Source organism: Narcine bancroftii, chromosome 3 (assembly GCF_036971445.1).
Source record: "Narcine bancroftii isolate sNarBan1 chromosome 3, sNarBan1.hap1, whole genome shotgun sequence".
Classification (NCBI taxonomy): Eukaryota; Metazoa; Chordata; class Chondrichthyes; order Torpediniformes; family Narcinidae; genus Narcine; species Narcine bancroftii.
Window position 1 is genome coordinate 112,746,722 of NC_091471.1, and position 21,114 is coordinate 112,767,835.

Consider the following 21,114-nt stretch of genomic DNA (forward strand, 5'->3'; position numbering starts at 1 on the left):
TAAAGTTTGATTCTGTTTTCATGTTTAAAGATAATTAAAAACAACTTTTGTTTAAGTAATGATGAATATCTATTGCTGCTGGGTTTTGGGGTCCTTTGGCCTCGTAACATAATCATTGTGCTAACCATACGATTGTCATAATTAACCTGCCCTCCATGCAAGTTTACAGATAAAGCCTTACTAATATGCCTAATAAGATGCTTACTAAGCAGGAATAGGGAGACACTTTGGGAGAGTTGCTCCAGCACCAATGACCGGCTCTTTATCCTGCGCACCGCCATTTTATTCAAACACAAATTTATTGAAATTTTATTCAAACAGCTGCTGTGGGCGAGGCATCACAGGGGCGCTCCACTGGCTGAATATTTGCTCTCATCTTCACCAAGAGGTTGTGTGTTGCTTCAGAGAACATTTTAAACTTTTATTTAACATTTTATTTATTCTTATTAATCGTAAACTTCATCTACTTATTTATTTATTGCTAATTGTTTGGTTTTCTGGTTAATTGAATTCTGGGTTCTATTGTACACAGTGGCAGCACAGTTGGCGTTACAATGCCAGTGATTGGGACTTGGGTTTGAATCCCACGCTGTCTGCAAGGAGTTTGTATGTACTCCCCGTGTCTATGTGGATTTTCCCTGGGGACTTAGGTTTCCTCCTACCATTTTAAATGTATCAGGGCTTGTAGGTTAATTGGGCAGCACAGGTTCGTGGGCCGAAATGGTCTGTTTCTGTGCTTTAAATTTAAATTAAAAAAATTAAATTATGAGACATTATTATAACCCTAATGCTCAAACTTCATCTCAATTTGAAATTTTTCTTTATCATCAAATTAGAAAAAGATACAAGGCTCAATTGATAGAAGATGAAGAAATATATTGCAGTAGTGCAACAATTTAAAGGAAATTAGGTGCACCGAATAGATTTGGACAGCACAATTTAAATGTATTTCAGGTTATTGTGAAAACCTGAAATTATATTTAAGTTAAAGAATCAGCAGATCATCACAGAGTTAAAGTTTCAGAAAACTAAGATGCAAAGAGTGGATGGAGTGGAGAGGATAAAGAATGTGATAGACACTGAACTATTGCAGCTAACATTTCAATACCAAGCATATCTACTTTGGAAGTCACTGAGATTTCCAAAAGAAACTTCAATGAAGATATTGTGATGAACCACGCCACTCTATTATCAAACTGGCATCTCTACTTGCAGGTTCCCACAGGATCAGGTGTTCCCGGTGGCCACAAAGAACTCTGGGAGGAGTGTGACTTCAGATGTTGGGTGATTGTGATATCGCACCAACTGTACTTATTTGAACTCCTGCTAATATTCTATCAAACAGTTCTGTTAGTTCAGCTCACTGACAACTTTGTTGTGCTTTATTCACTGCACCACTCACTTCATTTTGGACCCCAATGGTCCAAATGACATTTTGGACCTCATTATGGATGTGCAGAACACCGCCACATTCAAACTTCCAGTATTTTGGACCTTACAGCCATAGGTCCGGTTCGAGCAGGCCAAGGCCCAGTTGTACCTATGCCAGTTTATCACTGATGTAACGAGACACTACTATGTCGTAGCATTGTTGGACCAAGACACCGTGGGGCATATTGTCGATATTTTATGCCAGCCTCCACCCAACGACAGGTATAAAGCCATCAGAGTCCCAGTCATACATATTTTCAGCATTTCCCGACACAACTGGACAGCATGACTTCTCCAAATGGACAGCCTGGGCAACCACACTCCTTCCAATCTAATGAATGAGATGCTGGTACTCATGGATGGACACAAGCCCTGTCTGCTTTTCAAGCAACTTTTTCTCAAGCAAATGCCAGAAGACAATCATTTGCTGCTTGCAGATGAAGACTTTAATGACCCTGTTGCTTAGCAGCCCATGCTCATGAGTTGTGGCACGCTAAGCAGTATGATAGACTTTCAGTTGGGAGCGTAGCAGTGCCTCGGCAAAGGGCATGAACTTTGCCCACTTCAGATAGCGGTGAGGCATCAGACTCAACCTGAAGCAGAGCAGACAGAGAGCAGTGGTGCTATTATCATCAGAGATGAGTAGCTGCACCTTACTGCTGCTGTCCCCCCTGTATGCATCTGTAAGGGCCATGATGACCAGCCACAAGAACAACCTCCTTTTCCTCTGGGATCGACACTCAGGCCGTCAGTTCTTGGTCGACATTAGAGTGGAGGCGTCAGTAGTTGCAGGCCCCTGCAGGATCAGGAGTTCCTGGTGGCCGGGGGCACAAAGAACTCTGGGAGGCATGTGACTTCAGAGGTCGGGTGATTGTGATAGCGCGTCAACTGTAATTATTTAAACTCCTACGAAGATTCCAAAAAACAGTTCTGTTGGTTTTGCTCACAAACAACTTCTGTTGAGTTTTATTCACTCACCACTCGCTACAACATATTAAAATGAAAGTATCATTCATTCTAGTAATCATATTTATATTCTTATTTTGTTCCAAAATATTACTACAAGATATTTTCATTCAACTTCATTCAACACTAACCTTGATTTGTTCCAATGAAATTACCATTCCGACATTCCCAACCATTCGATATATACGGACTGCAAACTCCACTTCCATGTGGTGCAGGCAAGCACGTGCTAGCTCAGTCCATGCTGTAGGATCACTAAGTATTTTGCACACATCCCATGCTTCAGTAAACCTTCAAGAATTCAAAGAAAATTTAAATACAGAATAATATTAATGTTGCCATAATCCAAAAACATATGTACATAATGTTTATTTTTGAGCCAAGATACTGACATCAGAAACACACCAGACTCAATATAGATTCTAATTCACCAGGATGGCAATCTACAATTAACTTAAGAGTCTCAGGCCAAATGTGCTCTTGAAGTCAGAATTTAATTAGTTGTATTATCTGTAAAAAAAAACCTTCATGAAAATTTCCTCCAATTGTGTCAGTTTTTTGTTAAACAGTAAAATCCCCAATATCCGGCACCAATGGGGATCGTGCATGCCGAAAATGCGAATTTTCCAGTTGACTGAGAACCACTCCTACAATGCCTAACTAATATACCTACATTAAGAATACACTGTTTAGAAGACAAAAGTGTAAAATGTAAAGTAATTTAAAAAAAATCAGTATTATAGTTCACCTTAATCAAGTAATTTCAGTAACTTACAAAATTTAAACCCAAATTTGAACCCTAGTCACTGGTGCTATAACAACATTGCACTAGCAGCTATGCTAACTGTTTTGCTGTCATAATTAAGCCCCCCTCCCTCAAGTTTACAGATAAAGTCATACTAAAATAGTGATTATCCAAAATCCTCAGTTATCCAAAATTTTTTTGGACCCAGAAGTGAAGTCTGTTCGGTGCTGAATTTTTTTTTCAGATAATTGAGGATTTCAGAAAAATCAGAAGTCCTCACTTATCCAAAAAATTTCAAAGTCAAAATGATGTCATTTCGGCTCTGAAAATTTTTGTATAATGAAGATATACAATCAGAAATCCTCAATTATCCAAAAAATTTTCACAGCCAAACTGACGCCACAGGTCGAAAAAATTTTTGAATTTTGGAAAAACCTCTTGGTAGAATTTTGAGTTTTTTTTTTGGTGAGAATGAAACATTATTTCATGCTTTAAAAGTCTTGTTTATTGTTGTTTAAAAACTATTACAAGTGATTTGCTGTTGCTAATGGAATGTTTTTAAAAAATGAACAGTTATCCGAAAATATCATTTATCCAAAATAGGCCTGTGACCATTTCGGATAATCAGAGTTGTACAGCACTAATAAAGATATAGACTCTTACTAGGCAGGGATAGGGAGTCACTTTGGGAGAGTCGCCCCAGCAGCGAGCCACATCGACTACTCTTGATCCTGATGTCCCAGTCAGACCCTTGGCGTACTCCGATTCACTTCCATGCATGCGTCCTGGTCAAGCCCTCAGCGCAACTCAGCTCATCTCCACACCAGTGTCGCGGTCAGAACCGTGACATAATCTGACTCACCTCTACACTGATGTCCTGATCAGGCCCGTGGCACACCTTCCTTTAAATTCAAACCCCAGTTGCTGTAACTGCATTGTGCTAGCTGCTAATGATAAGATAAAGACTCTTACTAGGCAGGGATAGGGAGACATTTAGGGAGAAATGCCCCAGCAGTGAGTGGTATTGGCTGGCTCTTCATCCTGGGGGCCACCATTTTATTCAAACACAACTTTATTGAAACTTTATTCAAACAGCTTCTGTGAGGAGGGCATGACTGGGGCTTTCCGCTGAATGTTTGCTCCCAAGGGGATGCATGTTGCTTCAGAGAACATTTACTATTACAAATTTAAATTTTTACTTGAACTTTTGTTTTTTGATGGTTGTTTAGATTTCTGTTGATCGAATGCTGGATAATGGGGATTTTACTGTTCTTTCAATAATTTAAGACTATGCTGCAATCAGGATTCACATGGGAAGAAAGCTGTTTGTAATTTCAAGACCCAAAAGACCATCTCAGAAAATAGATTACACAGCTCTTTTTCTTTCAGGAGTATAAGATTAAAGATAGTAATTAGTATGCAGCAAAACATTTTGACATTAACTTGCACTTTTGACACCATTTCAGAAATTCAATTCGACATGTCATGGCACAAGTATGCTTGCATGTGTCAATGACATAATACCTCATTTCTGGGAATAAGCATTATCTGTTAGTCCCAGAACAATGAAGGGTTCATAGCACAGAGGAAGTGGTGACCCCACTAAAATAATTTCACCCTTACCTTGAATCCTATCAGGCCCAATCCCCTTTCCCATTAATCAGACTCCCTACCCACACTCCACTGCAAAGCAAATACAGGTTGTACCCCTTTAATCTGGTGATGTTGGGACCATAAAAAATGCCGGAAAACTAATTAAGTTTTTAGTTTTTTACTGACTGTATATTGAAGTAAATTAAGTTTACTGACTGTCAACTGGCAGCTTCTCCACTCTTTACACCACTCTGTGCCCTTGGGCTGATCCTCTGAGCTGGATGACAGATTAGACATGTTCTATTAAAACTTGAACCATGCAATTTGCCTAAATTTCTGCCTTGATTTCAATCCGGGTCTCTGAGCTGTCTCAGTGATATAATGTTTGCAGCTGAGTGAGTGGGTGGGTTCGGAACACAACTTTAAATTGTGCAACCAAGAGAGGGAAAAAGAAAGAGGGCAATTCAAATGCTGCAAAAGGGCTGTGTGGAACCACCAGTAGCATTTGCAGATTTTGGCAAATTAGCGCTGCTAATAGCTCTGTCCTGGTGGCAGATCCACAAACTAATGGCGGAAGATCAAAATGTGATGGAGCATAGGAGTTACCGGACCACAGAGCACTGGATTAGAGAGGTACAATCTGTTCTTTGAATGTGCATGCTACATTCGATAACATCAGATAATATTGCAACTCTGAAATTCCACTTTGTCAGATCATAAATCACAAGACAAAGGAACAGAAGCAGGCCACTAGGTCCATCGAGTCTGTTCTGTAAATCTACACTAAACTACTCTACACTAGTTCCAATTTCAGACCTTTTCCCCATATCCCTTGATGCCCTCACTAATGAGATACTTGTCTATTTCTTGTTTAAATTCTCCCAGTGATCTGGCTTCCACTGCTGTATACGGCAGCAAGTTCCACAGATCCAGGACGCTCTGGCTAAAGAAGTTCTTCCTAATCTCTGTTTTATATGGATAACCTCTAATTTTCAGACTATAACCCCTTGTCCTCAATTCACCCACCAAGGGAAACATCTTACCCGGATCCACCCTATCTAAACCTTTCAAAATACGAAATGCCTCTCTGAGATCTCCTCTCATTCTCCGATACTCCAATGAATACAACCCAAGAGCTGCCAAACGCTCCTCATACGTTACCCCTTGCATTCCAGGAATCATCCTAGTAAATATCCTCTGCACCCTCTCCAACAACATTACATCCTTTCTAAGATAGGGGGCCCAAAACTGCACACAGTACTCCAAATGAGGTCTCACCAGTGCCCCATAGAGCCTCATCAACACCTATTTACTCTTGTACACTATTCCTCTTGAAATGAGTGCCAACATTGCATTCGCTTTCTTCACTACCAATTTCACCTGGTCATTAACTTTTAGGTTTCCTTGCACAAGGACTCCCAGGTCACTTTGGACATCCCAGGTCTGAATTCTCACCCCATCCAAATAGTATTCTGCCTGTTTATGTACAACTATACATTTCTCTATGTTAAATCTCATCTGCCATAATTTTGTCACGTCTCCTAATCTGTCTATATCCTTCTGCAACTTTACAGTTTCTACTACACTTCCTACTCCAAAACCTATCTCGGTGTCATCCGCAAATTTAGCCACAAAATCATTTATACCACAATCCAAATCATTAATATAAATTGTAAACAGCAGCGGCCCCAATACCGACCCCTGCGGAACACCACTAGTTACAGGTAACCATCTAGAACGAGAACCCTTTGCTTCCTGCCTATCAGCCATTTCTCTATCCAGTTTAATAACTTCCCTGTAATTCCATGGGCCCTCATCTTATTTAGCAGCCTAATATGTGGCACCTTATCGAAAGCCTTTTGAAAATCTAACTAGATAACATCCACAGCCTCTCCTTTGTCTATCCTACTTGAGATTTTTTCAAAAAACTCTAATAGGTTGGTCAGACAGGATCTACCCTTTAAAAAACCATTCTGACTTGGACTTATGCTGTCATGCATCTCTAGGTATTTCATCACCTCATCCTTGAGGATCGACTCTAAAACCACCGACGTCAGACTAATTGGCCTATAGCTTCCTTTTTTCTGTCTCCCACCTTTCTTAAACAGTGGAACCATACTTGCGACCTTCCAATCCTCTGGAACCTCTCCAGAGTCTATCGATTTCTGGAAGGTCATTGCCAATGGATTTACAATCTCCAAAGCCACCTCTTTCAAAACCCATGGATGCACCTCATCTGGCCTGGGAGATTTATCAATCTTTAATCCGTTTAGTTTGCCTAGCACAATTTCTCTAGTAACCCTAACTGAATCTAACTCTACTCCCTGAAGCCTCTGACTGTCCGGGATATTACTAATGTCTTCCACGATGAAGACAGATGCAAAATATTGATTAAGTTCCTCTGCCATCTCTTTATGTCCCATTACAATATTCCCAGCATAATTTTCTATTGGTCCTATGTCATCACGTGTCTCTATATCTTATATATTTGAAAAAACTCTTAGTATTGTTTTTAATAGACAACAATTGGATATTATTTATGTGCACTAAATGTTCATTTTAAATGTTTTCACTTTCCTGGTAAAAATATTAACTAAAAATAAAATTCCACTAATGAGGAGTCAGAATTGATCAGTGGCCAGATATTCTGTACTGATCGACATACCTCTCAACTCCCCAAAATCTCTTCAACACCTACAATATGCAAGGCAGGATGTGATGGTGCAATCTCCACCTGACTGTCACCCCATCCACAGCTTTGAACAACATTCACGTTCTCCAACACAGCCATGATCAGATCCACAGTGGCAAGTGATAGGTCTTCTTTATCTGCACCTTCAATATCTCCGATTTTACAAAATAATAAGTTGAGGACAATAGACATAAGTGAACACTACCCGGTCTCCTTACAAGTTGCAAAACATCCTGACTCAAAAACTTAACTGCTTCTTCTTCATTTTCACTGGTTGAACAATTTGGAATGGCATCTCTAACAGCATAATTAGAATTGCTATCTAAGAAGGATTTAAAGAAAGCAGTTATCACCTTATCAAGGCAATTAAATTTTAAGACTTAGATGAGCAAAATAAACTGGAAAATAATTTAAAACCCATTAGCATAATTTTAATTACTCTGTCATGGATTAAAAGTAACAATTCATGATTCTGACAATTTTTCATGTAATTAATTTCTGCAAGCAACTCAACTATTTCTTATAAAACCTGTCCCACCTTTTCAGCATTAAACTTTGGGTTAAAACCGATTGAAGGTCATTAATCCCAAGGTCCTTCAATTCACCGAGGAAAGAATGCGTGCTTAAGAGAGTAGTGTTGATTTTCCCACTCTGCATCTGGCAGGTTAACTCTCCATTATACAACAACAACGGCTTGTGAGAAAATGGAAGTTTAGTACTACCCGCCAGTATGACCTTGGATCCTGTGAATTAAGCAAATTTTATCGTGAAATGGATCATTGGAAGAAATCATTAACCTGGAAACCAATAGAATTTAAAAAGGAAACATTTTAAATGGTAAACCAATGAGTTCAAATAACTTTGTAGGCATACAAAAGTGAATGAATAGTCAAATCAAAAATTAACAAGAAACTGCAAGGATACTTTAGAATTTACATGTGAGAAAACTCAACTTAATCTCTAAAATTCCCAAATATGTTATACAAATTCCACAAACATCTTGCTCACAACTGTATGTTTAACCTCTCAATGAAGTATCTACCCTGAAGATGAAATCCAGAACAAAAATAGAATTCGTGACGAACTTAGAGGGTCAAGTATCATCTGTGGAGGCAAAAAGTGTAAATCGACATTTCAGTGTCCGCCTTGCCTTGATATAAATGACAGCTTTCATGATCAGGACATCTCCTCACAACATGTTTCACAACCTCTGTACAATCTTTAATCTGGCTCACAACAGTTCCCCTCACAACACTTTTTAATTGCCTGGATTTGACAGGGAGCTCCTATTTAGTTCCACTATAATATGTCCAATCACTGCTAGAGTACACAACTAAAATCTTCTTTTCCACCTATGTTTCTTGTGTCCTTCAAAGATCCATCCTGACCCCTCTTCATTTTATCACTTACATATGTATATTATCTACAGATATGAGGCTACCTTTCAGGTTAATGTTGACAATTCACAGCTTGACTGTCCTTTTTTAACTGCTCTATCTATTTGAATGGACAACATTTTCCGTCTATCAAAACTGACACCAATGCCTTCAATCTTTGCTATAAACCACATCTTTACCAAAGATTCCAACTCTCTTCATAAAAGCTACTTCGAGCTGAATTAGAATGGTCTCAGTATTCATAAACTAAGCTCTAAATCCCTAAACTCTCCATGTTAAAAGTAACATATCTTTACTTTTGTAACTTTTGCCTCCATTCACCAGCTACGTATTACTTACACCTTTTTAACAATCCCACTGCTCACTAGGCCAATGCCCATCTGTCATCTTAAGTGCTCATCCAAAACTGCTTCTCACACTGTATTTCACACCAATTCCTGTTAAAACACTATCCAACCACATCCAAGTCTGTCTCCAGGGCCTTGAGAAACAATGTCTAACTTGCCATTCTAGTGCAATAACTTGAGAATGCTTTACTATTTAGATTAGCTTCATTCAGATCAAACTATTCAAGATTGTGTGGTTATTATTGATGAGAAGTTGCTGTACACAGTTGGTTGCCTTGTTTCTTACACTGACTACTTAACAAATCTTGTGAAAGGCATAATCTACATTCAAGTTTTTCTTTTCTGCTTCTGAACTAGCTTTCACACTTAAAGGTTAAAACCTTATGTTTTTTAATTCTTAGTTAATTTTGAGCCTGTCTCTTTAAGAGAACTATTATTTGTAGTGTTACCATAGTGACTATGATGTAATATGTCATAATATCAGCCCAGAATAAATCTCATCGGTCTAAAGACCTCAAGCAAACAACTCTTCTCAAAAAAATGTTTGATCGTGAGTTGAGCCAGCAAGGCGGACAGACAATGCTTGGAAGGAGGTTGGAGCCAGTAGCCAAAGAAGAAGCAGCTTCAACTAGCAAGCAAGAAGACTGTCAAGGCACTGCAAGCCTTATTAGCTCATTTAAAGGTTAGTGGAATTGAACAGATGAATTTATGTTGCAAAGTCCCATTGATGCTGTGCCAAATGAAATGCAGAAGATAGAGACTCAATCAGCAGTATCTGTAAGTTCAGATGTGAATCCTGATGATAGTATTTTCAAGGTTATGAGCACAGGAAGATCTTCAAAGGCATCTACAGCAAATACAGCTTTGCGTGCTTCAAGTATATCAGCTATACATGCTGATATATGCAAGCCCACTTGGCTACTGTCTGTGCACAACAACAGTGGTTGGAGAAAAGATATGCTTTAGAGCACACATGTCAAACTCAGGCCCGCGGGCCAAATTTGGCCCGTGAAATAATTATATTTGGCCCGCAAGATCATATCAAGTATGTATTAGAGCTGGCCCGCTGGCCGCCGCTCCAGTATAGCACATGCACAGCTAATACTACAAATCCCAGAATGCTTTGCAAATGCGCTAGTGCCGGCCCGCCAGCCCACTAGTCGCCCCCACCTCCTCTGTTTACTTTCATTAGCATCTGCGACCTGTCGCCTAACTCACATGTAATAAACCCCTTTCGAAAAATGGCCAAACGAAAGACAGAAAACAGGACCTTTCAAGACAGGTGGGAGGCAAACTATATGTTCATCATTTTAAAAGACAAACCTGTTTGTCATTGAAGCAAGTTGTTATTTTTTTGACTTGTTGGCTTGTAAAAAAAATACATTTAAAAGGAGCTTAAAGGCTATAGAGAAATATTATTTATTGAATATTTTATTTCTCATTTATTAATGCTTCTTCTGGAAAGAGTTTAACCAAAACTATTATTAAACATTTATTTTAATAAGAAAAAGTTTAACATTACATATGTTGAAAGAAGAGAAAACATGCAGATGTTGTTGAAAATTTTCAATAAATATTTAGTTTGGCTCATGACTTAGTCCAAGTTTTTAATTTTGGCCCTCTGTGAATTTGAGTTTGACACCCCTGCTTTAGAGGATAGGGAGATTCAAATCAGGAATCAGCAACTGAGGCAAGAAGTTGAAATCAAGAAACAGCAAGAAGACAAAATAGATTATTGAATAGAGAAAACAAAAGACTAGAGCTTGAGGAACAACATACTATGAATATGGCAAAAGTGAAAGCTTTATCTCAGGCTTCTACAAGATTTGTCACTCAAAGTAACATACTCACAGGGTTAGCACCTAAGCCAACAGCAGAGCCATGGGTATCGCAGTCATAAGAAATAAATATACTCGAGCAAGGAGCCCTGTGTATTGCTGCTAGTGCTCAAATAACAATGACCAATCCTATGGAGAGAGCTAGCGACATTCAATCTCTCCAGAGTGCACAATATAAGGATCTTCCCGAAAGGAGGACATTTCAATAAAGTTCGACCATGAGAGTTGATCATACTCAACCATTGACGTCTCTTTTTTTTCCAACTTTATTTAAAATTTTCAAAAAAACTTATACAAAATACGTAATATAAAAAACAAAAACAAACTGCAACTACCCCTCCCCCTTCCCCACCCACTCTCAGCATACCCGGCAAGGGGAGCAAACAAAGAGCAATAAAAAAAAACTTATACAACACTTTAAGAAATTACTAAACCCATACAATTCAAATAAGGCGACCACATCTTAATAAAAAATCATAATTATCATACAAACTGTATGTTATTTACTCCATATAAATACAAGATTTCAACTCATGACACCAACGAATTATATTCACCTCAACCTCATTCTTCCATGAAACAGCCACACATTTATGTGCCACCGCCAATGATAGATGAAGAAAAGCTGTCTGAAACTTATCCAACCCCAGATCAGTAAATAGGGCAGTACAACCCAACAGGAAAATTTTTGGATCTAATAGAAATTTTTGAAGAAATTCCCTAATTCTTTGCCAAAATGGTTGAACCTTATCACAAAACCAAACTGAATGTAAAAATCTTCCTACACATACTCCACATCTAAAACACACTTCTGAATTACTAAATCCATATTTTTTAAATTTCTCAGGGGCCAGATACAACTGATACAAAAAGTTATAATTAACCATACTATATCTTACATTAACTAATTTAGTCACTCCATCATGACACATAGTCTCCCAATCAGCCTAATCAATATGACACATTAAATCACTTTCCCATTTGGTCCTGGATTTATCTAAATTTATTTTATCCATTGTGTCTTGCAACAATGTGTACAACGCAGAAATAAAACCTTTATTTAATGAATGAGAAATCAAGAACTCAAATTTCGTTAACTTAGGAATTTTCATCTCTCTTCCGAAATTATCCTTCACTAATGCTCTAAGCTGATAATACACAAATAAAGAATTCACTGAAATTCCAAATTTCTCTCTAAGTTGATTAAAAGATAAAAATTTACCTTCTTCAAAACAATCTCGCAATAATTTTATTCTTTTAATCTGCCAATCTTTTAAAAATCTATTATTCAGCGAAAAAGGAATCAATTTATTTTGATATATTGGAGCCTGGACCGATAATTTACCTTCCATACCTGTCAATAAATTCCTTTAGTCCAAATCTCTAACAAATGTTTTAAAATTGGTATATTATATCCCTGTAATAAAATAGGATTCCACTTTAACATAAAGTAATGCGGATAAGATTCTGAAATACTAGCCAATTCTACCCTAGCCCAAGAAGGAGGATACAAAACATCCAACATACGATTAATAAATCTTAATTGGGCAGCTTCATCATAATTTTGAAAATGAGGCAATTGTAGACCTCCCAATGCATATTTCCAAGTCAATTTATGTAATGCTACTCTAGCTAACTTCCCCCTGCATAAAAACTCTCGTACTATTTTATTTAAATCTTGGAAAAAAAAAGTAAACAAGGAATCGAATGAAAAAGATATTAAATTCTTGGAAAAACGTTCATCTTAATACAATTTACTCAACCTATTAATTACAAAGGGAAATCCTTCCATTTAATCAAATCAGCCTTCATTTTTCTCGTTAACGGTACATAATTTAATTTATATAATGAGTGAATATTTATATCAATCATTATACCCGAGTATTTAACTTTATCGGTCCAACGAAATTTAGTAATTTGTCTACACAAATCATAATTTGCTTCAGAAATTGGTAATATTTCACTTTTATCCCAATTCACCTTATATCCTGACAATACATCATATTGTTCTAAACATTCCTGCAAATGAATTAAAGAATGTTCCGGATTAGTTAAATATATCAGAACATCAGCAGCAAATAAATTAATCTTATATTCATCTTCTGCTATCCTTATACCTTTAATATTCTCGTTCTGCCTTATAGCTTGAGCTAATAGTTCGATGACCAATGCAAATAAAGCTGGCGACAAAGGACAACCTTGATGAGTTGAACGCGATAGTTTAAATAACGAAGACATTTGACTATTTGTTGCCACCTTAGCCACTAGATTATTATATAGACCCTTAACCCAACCAATAAAAAAGGGTCCAAATTTAAATTTCTCTAACACCTTAAATAAAAAATTCCTCTCGACCCAATCAAAAGATTTTTCAGCATCTAAAGCAACTACCATTGGTAGGTTGGGTTGCTGACGTGATGCATTGATCAACGAAATAACTCTTAAAATATTATCAGAAGCATACCTATTTTTAATAAAACCAGCCTGATCTGTATGTACCAAATGAGGCAAATACTTAGCAAGACTATTAGATTATTTTATAATCTACATTCAATAAAGAAATTGGTCTATACGAAGCTACATTCAAAGGATCTCTGTCTTTTTCTGGTTTAACCGTTATTATTGCACTCAAACACGAATCTGGTAAAGCTTGTTCCTGAGTCACTTGTTGAAGGACATCCATAAATAGAGGAGACAAATCTTCATAAAAAAGCTTTATAAAATTCAACAGTGAATCCATCATTTTCTGAAGACTTCCCATTGGGCATTTGTTGAATAATGTCCTTTATCTCTAAATCAGTAAAAGGAGAGTCTAATTTCTTCACATAATTTTCCTCCAATCTTGACAAATTTAAATCAGCCAAGAAAGCTTCAATAGCACCATCATCTCGAACTCCCTTAGAGGTATATAATTTCTGGTAAAATGTCATCACTTACAATCCAAGGATTCCCATCAATGCAATCACTTACAAGTCAAGATCTTACACTTATGGCATCAGTTCAAGATTAATTTTAACCATTTACTTCAAGACAACCAGTCGCAAACCATGGCAGACAAGACAATATAATGTCACTCATAGCAAAACAAAATAAAATCCCTGCTATGTTAGCGCAGCAACAAGATTCATACGGTTCACCTAAGAAGGAAATTCCAGTTTTTAATGGAGATCCATTACAATATCTGATGTTCATGAAATCTTTTGAACATCACATTGAAAGTAATACTAAAAACGCTAAAGATCGTCTTTATTACTTGGAAGAGTATACTGGAGGACAGGTGAAGGAGTTAGTCAAAAGTTGTCAATATATGAATCCAGAACACAGTTTTATAAAGGCAAAAGAATTATTATATCATCATTATGGCGATGAACACAAAATCGCAAGGGCCCACATAGGTAAGATTCTTTCTTGGTCAGCAATAAAATCTAAGAACACAAAGGCATTACAAGTGTATGCACGCTTTCTGAGAGGATGTTGTAATGCAATGGGAAGTAGTGTGCATTTATAAGAGCTGATTACTGTCAATAAATTACCTTATAAATGGAAGGACTTATGGAGAACCAAAGTTGCAGAGCTTAAAATGATTCCTGGAAGAGATGTCACTTTTGAGGATGTTGTACAATTTTTGGAATGGCATGTGCATGTTAGTATGGAAATATTAAGTATTTGGAAATATTAAGGATACTTCAATAGTTCCTAAAGATGTAAAGAAGCCCAAGTCATTGTCTCCACAGAAACAAGCATAGGAAAGAACAAGGATACAAAGGAAAAGGAAGGTCAGACTGTTGAGGAAAGCATGCTTTAGAAAGATACTCAGGATTGGAGAAAAAGTTGCATGGAGAAATTAACCTTTTTAAAGAAGAATGGAATATGTTTTGGCTGCTTGTGTAAAGGACACATCAGCAAACTTGTAATAAGCGACTCAGTTGTGATATATGCAATTTAAAGTATCCCAAGTTACTGCAAACTCAAAGAAGTTGAGAAGGAAGTCAAACAATATGAATCCAAGACTAAAGACACAGTTAGAGAGGATGTTTCAGCTTTGGTTCAGACAAACAGTCTTATTGGGGACGGAGACAAAGCCCTCTCAATAGTTCCTGTGCAGGTTAAAGCTAAAAAGGGGAGATTCACACTGAAGACCTACGCATTTCTTGATCCAAGAAGTACCGCATCATTTTGTTCTGTTGAATTAATGAATAAACTTAATTTTTATGGAAAAAGATCACAGATCTTATTGAAGATAATGAATGATGAAAAGAACATTGAAACTAATATGGTTTCAAGTTTAGAGACTGCTGGATTGAATAGCAATTAATTTTTCAATCTTCCAAGTGTCAGAAGACCATGCCTATGAATAAGGAGAATATTTCATATCAGGATGATATTAAACAGTGGGCTCATCTAAAAGATGTTTGCTTACCTAAGATTGATGCCAAGATTGAGATGTTAATTGGATTAGATGTACCAAAAGCTCTCAAACCACTAGAAATAATAGAAACTAGACAGTCAAGGGTAATGTAGAAATGTCCAACGTGTCTGTTGTATATTCCAAATGAAAGGAAGAATTTCATTTGAATTTTCTCTTTAAATTCTGTATATGCTGTTCATCAATTATTTTATTATCTGGGATACATATTTCTCCTTTCTTCAAAGGTAATGCTAATCAGCATCAACATGTGTAACAGAATTTGAAACTAAGTCCAGAAATTGCTTCTCCTCCTCTGAAATTCTTGAATATCTATGAGACATTCAGGAAAATCAATTTTAAACTGTTGTTCCTACAGATCATTAAGTTTCAAAACTGAAATTCTGTTGGCATTCACATTCAACGTCTCCTGATCATTATTCCTCCTAATGGTCCATTAATTGTCCATCCAAGCAACATTCTCACAGCATAAGGTCCGCACAGTTGTCTTTATCACTGGGTGAGCAAGATCGTGGACCAGACTGAAGACCTTCGCCCTCCTTTTAGGCGGGACCACCGGGCACGGCATGCCTGTTGAGACGTCGCAGAGCAATGTGTCTGGCCTGCTGGGCACCCAGATATCCTTGAGTTTGAGCCTGAGATGGCAATCCGCAAGGCCTGCGCCTCCGCATCGTTCCTCTGTGCCTGAGCCAGTTGCTCGTAATCCAGGCCAGGCGTGAGAGTGTTGATGGCTGGATGGGAGTTCAATGTGATCCTCCACGAATTCCCCGCCATCTTAGAGCCTCGGTTCAACGCTGCCCTGCCCCAGCATGGGGCCGGCCCTGTATCAGGTGTCGGTCGTGAACTCAGACACGTACGGGAGGTACGTTGCTGTCAGATGGACCACGGATTCTTGGCCATCGCCAGTGCTTGAGTGAGGGGCTTGTGATCCGTGAAGGCTGTGAACGACCTGCCCTCGAAGAAGTAGCGGAAATGGCGAATGGCCAAATACAGCGTCAGGAGCTCCCAGTTGAAGGCGCTGTATTTGACCTACGGCGGGCGCAGCTGGTTGCTGAAAAAGGTCAGCGGGCACCATTGTCCATTGAACGACTGTTCCAGAATCCCCCCAACTGCCTTAGCTAAGGCGTCCATGGAGAGCGCCATGTGCGCCTCCGGCTGTGGGTGCACCAGCAGCGTGGCGCTGGCTAGAGCTTCCTTTGTCGTGATGAAAACCCTGTCCGCCTATTCTGACCATGATAAAATCTTTTCTTTGGTGGCCATGAGCGTGAACAATGGGCACATGGTGTGTGCGGCTCCAGGGATGAAACGATGGTAAAAGTTCACCATCCCCGCAAACTCTTGGAGACCTTTCAGGGTGGAGGGTTTGGGGAATTGTTGAACAGCTGCCACCTTCTCCAGCGCCGGCACGACCCCAGTTGCTGAAATGGTGTGCCCCAGGAACTGGAGGGACTCCTTGAAGAACTGGCATTTGGTCGCGTTGACCGTGAGGCCGAATTCCACCAGCCGGGCAAAGAGTGTGCGGAGGTGGGCTTTGTGTTTGTTGCGGTTGTGACTGGCAATGAGAATATCATCCAGGTAAATGAACACAAAGTCCAGGTCTTTTCCAACCTCGTCATGAGGTGCTGGAACGTTTGGGCCACGTTCTTTAGACCAAAGGGCATACGTAGGAGGCCGAATGGGGTGATAATGGCCGTATTACCCACATTGTCTGGATGCATCGGGATCTGATGGTATCCCCGCATGAGGTCCACATTGGAGAAGACCCGTGCGCCGTGGAGGTTGGCAGAGAAGTCCTGTATGTGGGGCACAGGGTACCTGTCGGGGGTGGTTGCGTCGTTCAACTGATGGTAGTCCTTGCACGGTCTCCAGCTCCCGGACAATTTCGGGATCATATGGAGCAGTGATGTCCAGGCGCTATCCGAGTGCTGGATGATTCCCAGTTCCTGGAGAACTCCTCCTTTGCCTGCTGGAACTTCTCAGGCGGCAGCCGTCTGGGTCTAGCATGCAGTGGGGGGCCCTGTGTGGCGATGTAGTGCAAGACCCCAAGACCCCATGCTGGGGCAGGGCAGCGTTGAACCGAGGCTCTAAGATGGAGGGGAATTCGTGGAGGATCACATTGAACTCATCCCTGGCGGTGGCTATGGTGGCGATCTCAGACCTGCGGGGTTGTGCTGTGTCCAGTCGAGTGGAGTGGAATGTTCAGGCATTGACCCGCCTTTTGCCCTTCATGTCAACCAATAGGCCGTGAGCTCTGAGGAAGTCGGCCCCTAACAGCGCGGTGCCCACGGAGGCTAGGATGAACCTCCAGCGGAACTTCTCCTTCCCAATCTGGATCTGTGCCCTGCGGGTGCCGTAGATCCTGACGGTGGAGCTGTTGGCCACTCCCAGGGTTGGACCTTGAGATCAGGTGCGAGTCTCTAATGCTGTGGGGGGGAAGGATGCTGAGATCAGCTCCTGTGTCCACTAGGAATCGGCGGCCGGTGGATCTGTTTGTCACATGAAGGAGGCTGTTTGTGTGGCCAGCCATCGCAGCCATCAACAGCGGCTGGCCTGGTCGTTTCACTGAAACCCACAGGGCTGGCGGCACTTACGGGCTTGTGCTCCCCAGCGCTGGTGGTAGAAATACCAGGTCAACTGGCCCTCCTCTGGCTTGGTCTTGGGAGTGGGTTGCCGTCGGCTGGCTCGGTCTTGGGAGTGGCTTGCCGTCGGCTGGCTCCTGGTTGTGCCACCAGGTTGAGGGCTGCCTCGTTCTCCCTCTTGGTGCGCCAGAGGGCATCCACACAGGCTGCTGCTCTCCTCGGGTTTGAGAAGTCTTCATCTGTGAGGAGCAGCTGGATGTCCTCCGGCATCTGTTCCAGGAATATCTGGCGGAAAAGAAAACAAGGCTCGTGGTCTTCCGACCAGGGCCAGCATTTCGTCCATCAGCACCGACGGACTACGGTCCCCAAGCCTACCTAAGTGAAGGAGTCCTTAATGACTGTTTTTATTCAAATTCAGCACGCCCCTATAAGGGCAGCATGAGCTTAGTCACTTGGTGCATCATAATCGCTGCCCAGGGTGTGCGCTGACCCTCTGACCATGCCATTTCCCTATGGCTGCCCCACCATGTGGTGATACAAGCGGGTCCGGTTCGCCATGAGGATGTGCACCGTCATAGTTTCTTCTTTACGAAATGGATTATCAATAGTCGAGATGTGTTGGCTGTTATTCCTGAGGCAGAAAGAGGAAAGGAGATAAAACATCTTGATTTGGATTATGACGTTCTACCTGTCAAAATAATTCTAGGGGTGCAATGGTGATGTTTTCAAATTCAAGTTTGTTTTGAAAGAACAACCTTTAACAAGAAGAGGTATTCTTTTGATCGCAATTTAATATATGATCCTTTGGGAATATTGGCACCGGTAGTATTAATAGCCATGAAAATTCTGCAAGAATTGTGCAGAAAAAATTTTGGATGAGATGAAACTATACCAGAATCCATTGCACAAGGTTGGATAAATTGGATTGAGAGTCTTAAAATGTTAGAAAGTTTTGAAGTCCACAGATGTTTTAAACCTTAATTTGGAATTGCCACATTTGCAAGTGAATTTGGTTTTGCTACTGTCAGTTATTTAGTACTACGAAATAACCAAGAATGAGTATATTCCGGATTTGTAATGGGAAAAGCCAGAGTGGCTCCATTAAGGCCAGTCAACATACATCAAATGGAATTGACTGCCGCTACTATGGAGAGCAAAATGGACACTATGTGAAGATGGAGTTAGCAGACTTTGTGTTTTGGACTGATAGTACACCAGTACCTCACAGTTCGGCGGGCAGCAACCTCCTTTGAAGAAGACCGCAGAGCCCACCTCACTGACAAAAGAGGAAAAACCCAACACCCAACCCCAACCAACCAATTTTCCCCTGCAACTGCTGCAACCGTGTCTGCCTGTCCCGCATCGGACTTGTCAGCCACAAATGAGCCTGCAGCTGACGTGGACATTTACCCCTCCATAAATCTTCGTCTACGAAGCCAAGCCAAAGAAAAACATCAGTACTTAACTAAATTAATAACAAAACCACAATGGCAAAACAACCATCTGCTGTACAATAATTTCTATGTTTCCTTTTTCAGTTGTGCCTTAGGTGAAGTTATAAAAAGATATTGTGGCAGGGGCATGGCGTGATGGCATAGATGGGAGATGTGGAAAGACACCTCTCCCGACAGAACTATTAAAAACCTGACTTTTAAAGTTCTTGAAAATATTTTTTAAAATATTGAGTATATTTTAAAAGGCAGTAACGAAGAAGACAAAAGCACAAACTAAAATATGGCATCTTTTGAAAGGCATCTTTCAAATACTGAAGAACTTGGGCCTACCTTTGAGATGGAGCCTAGGGAGTCAATTTCTGTTCATCTGAGACCACAACAGCCGTCCCTGGGTAAGCCTCAGTTGACTCCGGCGCTGGCACTGTGGAGGATCAGGAAAGATGGCGCCGGAGCCTGAAGATGTCCTCCTCCTGAGTATGAGGAGCAACCGCGCACGTGCGAAACTTCACGCATGTGCGCTATACCGAGTTCGGCCTGCGTAGTGGCGGGACCCAACCTCTCATGGCCCAGTGATGCTGGACTCTCGGAAGGGGGACCAGGACTCGCAGGCAGGCCGAAATGCTGTCAGTTTTGATGGAGGAGGAAGAAGGAGACATCGTGGGGGGACTGGAAGAGGAGGATATCTACCCAGGTACAGAAGAAGAAAAAAAGTCATATACAAGGGTTGGCCTTTATCTAAGTATGTGCAAGGGAAGATTAAATCTGATCCTCATTATTCAGGTTCAGCAAGTTAATTTGATATATTATCTAAACAAATAGAGACTATGGCAAATCAGATAAATCAAGGCTTTTCATCTTTGAAATAACAATTTACTGATATGATAGAAGAAATGACATCAATTAAGTCTGATAAATTAAGTCTGATGTGGCGAAGTGTGTGAAGCTGGTGGATAAAGTGCAAGACAAATTTAAGAAGACTGAAGAGGATTTTCATGATTGTTAGGATGATGCAGAGCAATGTAAAGAAAGATGGAACAGATGAAGGATTCAGTTACTGGATGGGAAATTCAGAGAAATTATTAATTGAAGAAAATTGATGCTTTGGAGAATCAAAATTGAAGAAACAATGTTAAAATTGTTGGTTTACCAGAAAATTTTGAAGGTCAAGATCCGGATCAATTTTTCCAGAAATGGATTCCTGAAGTTTTAGGGGAAGAATATTTTCCAAATGGGTTGGAATTGGATAGAGCTCAATAGAGTGATTAGAAAAAAACTTCTTCCTGGACAGGCGCCATGGTCTATATTGATCAGATGTTTGCATTATCAAGGTAGAGAGATGATTTTACTTGTAGCAGTTCAAAATGCAAGGAAACACCAGGGCCTGTTGGTGGTTAAGAATAGTAGAGTTTTTTAATGCAGATTTGAGTCAATCTATTATTAAATGTCGTAAAGAGTTTAACTCTGCCAAAGGTGTATAGTGGAAGAAAGGATATAAATTTGCCTTCAGATACCCTGCTGTTCTTAAACTTTTTTTTAATGGAGATTTTCAATCTCAATTTTTTAGTGATGATGCTGAAGCTCTTACATTTGCTAATTGTCTGCCAGATAATAAGCAGAAGAAAAGTCCAGAACATTCTTCTCATTAA

General features: G+C 40.0%; 1 protein-coding gene across 10 annotated transcripts in view; it reads right to left on the minus strand.

Moving 5' to 3' along the window:
• The window catches only part of wdr19 (WD repeat domain 19), a 184,735-nt gene that overhangs the window by 78,397 nt on the left and 85,224 nt on the right, over positions 1-21,114 (minus strand). For all 10 annotated transcript variants that reach the window (XR_011353628.1, XR_011353629.1, XM_069924914.1 and 7 more), the window contains 2 exons: positions 7,966-8,170; positions 2,529-2,688 (listed from right to left, as the gene is read on the minus strand). Coding sequence is in view for 8 of the 10 variants with exons in the window: in XM_069924914.1 (XP_069781015.1) it covers positions 2,529-2,688; positions 7,966-8,170 (365 nt within the window). In the remaining 2 variants the exon portion in view is untranslated. The remainder of the gene's footprint in view (positions 1-2,528; positions 2,689-7,965; positions 8,171-21,114) is intronic.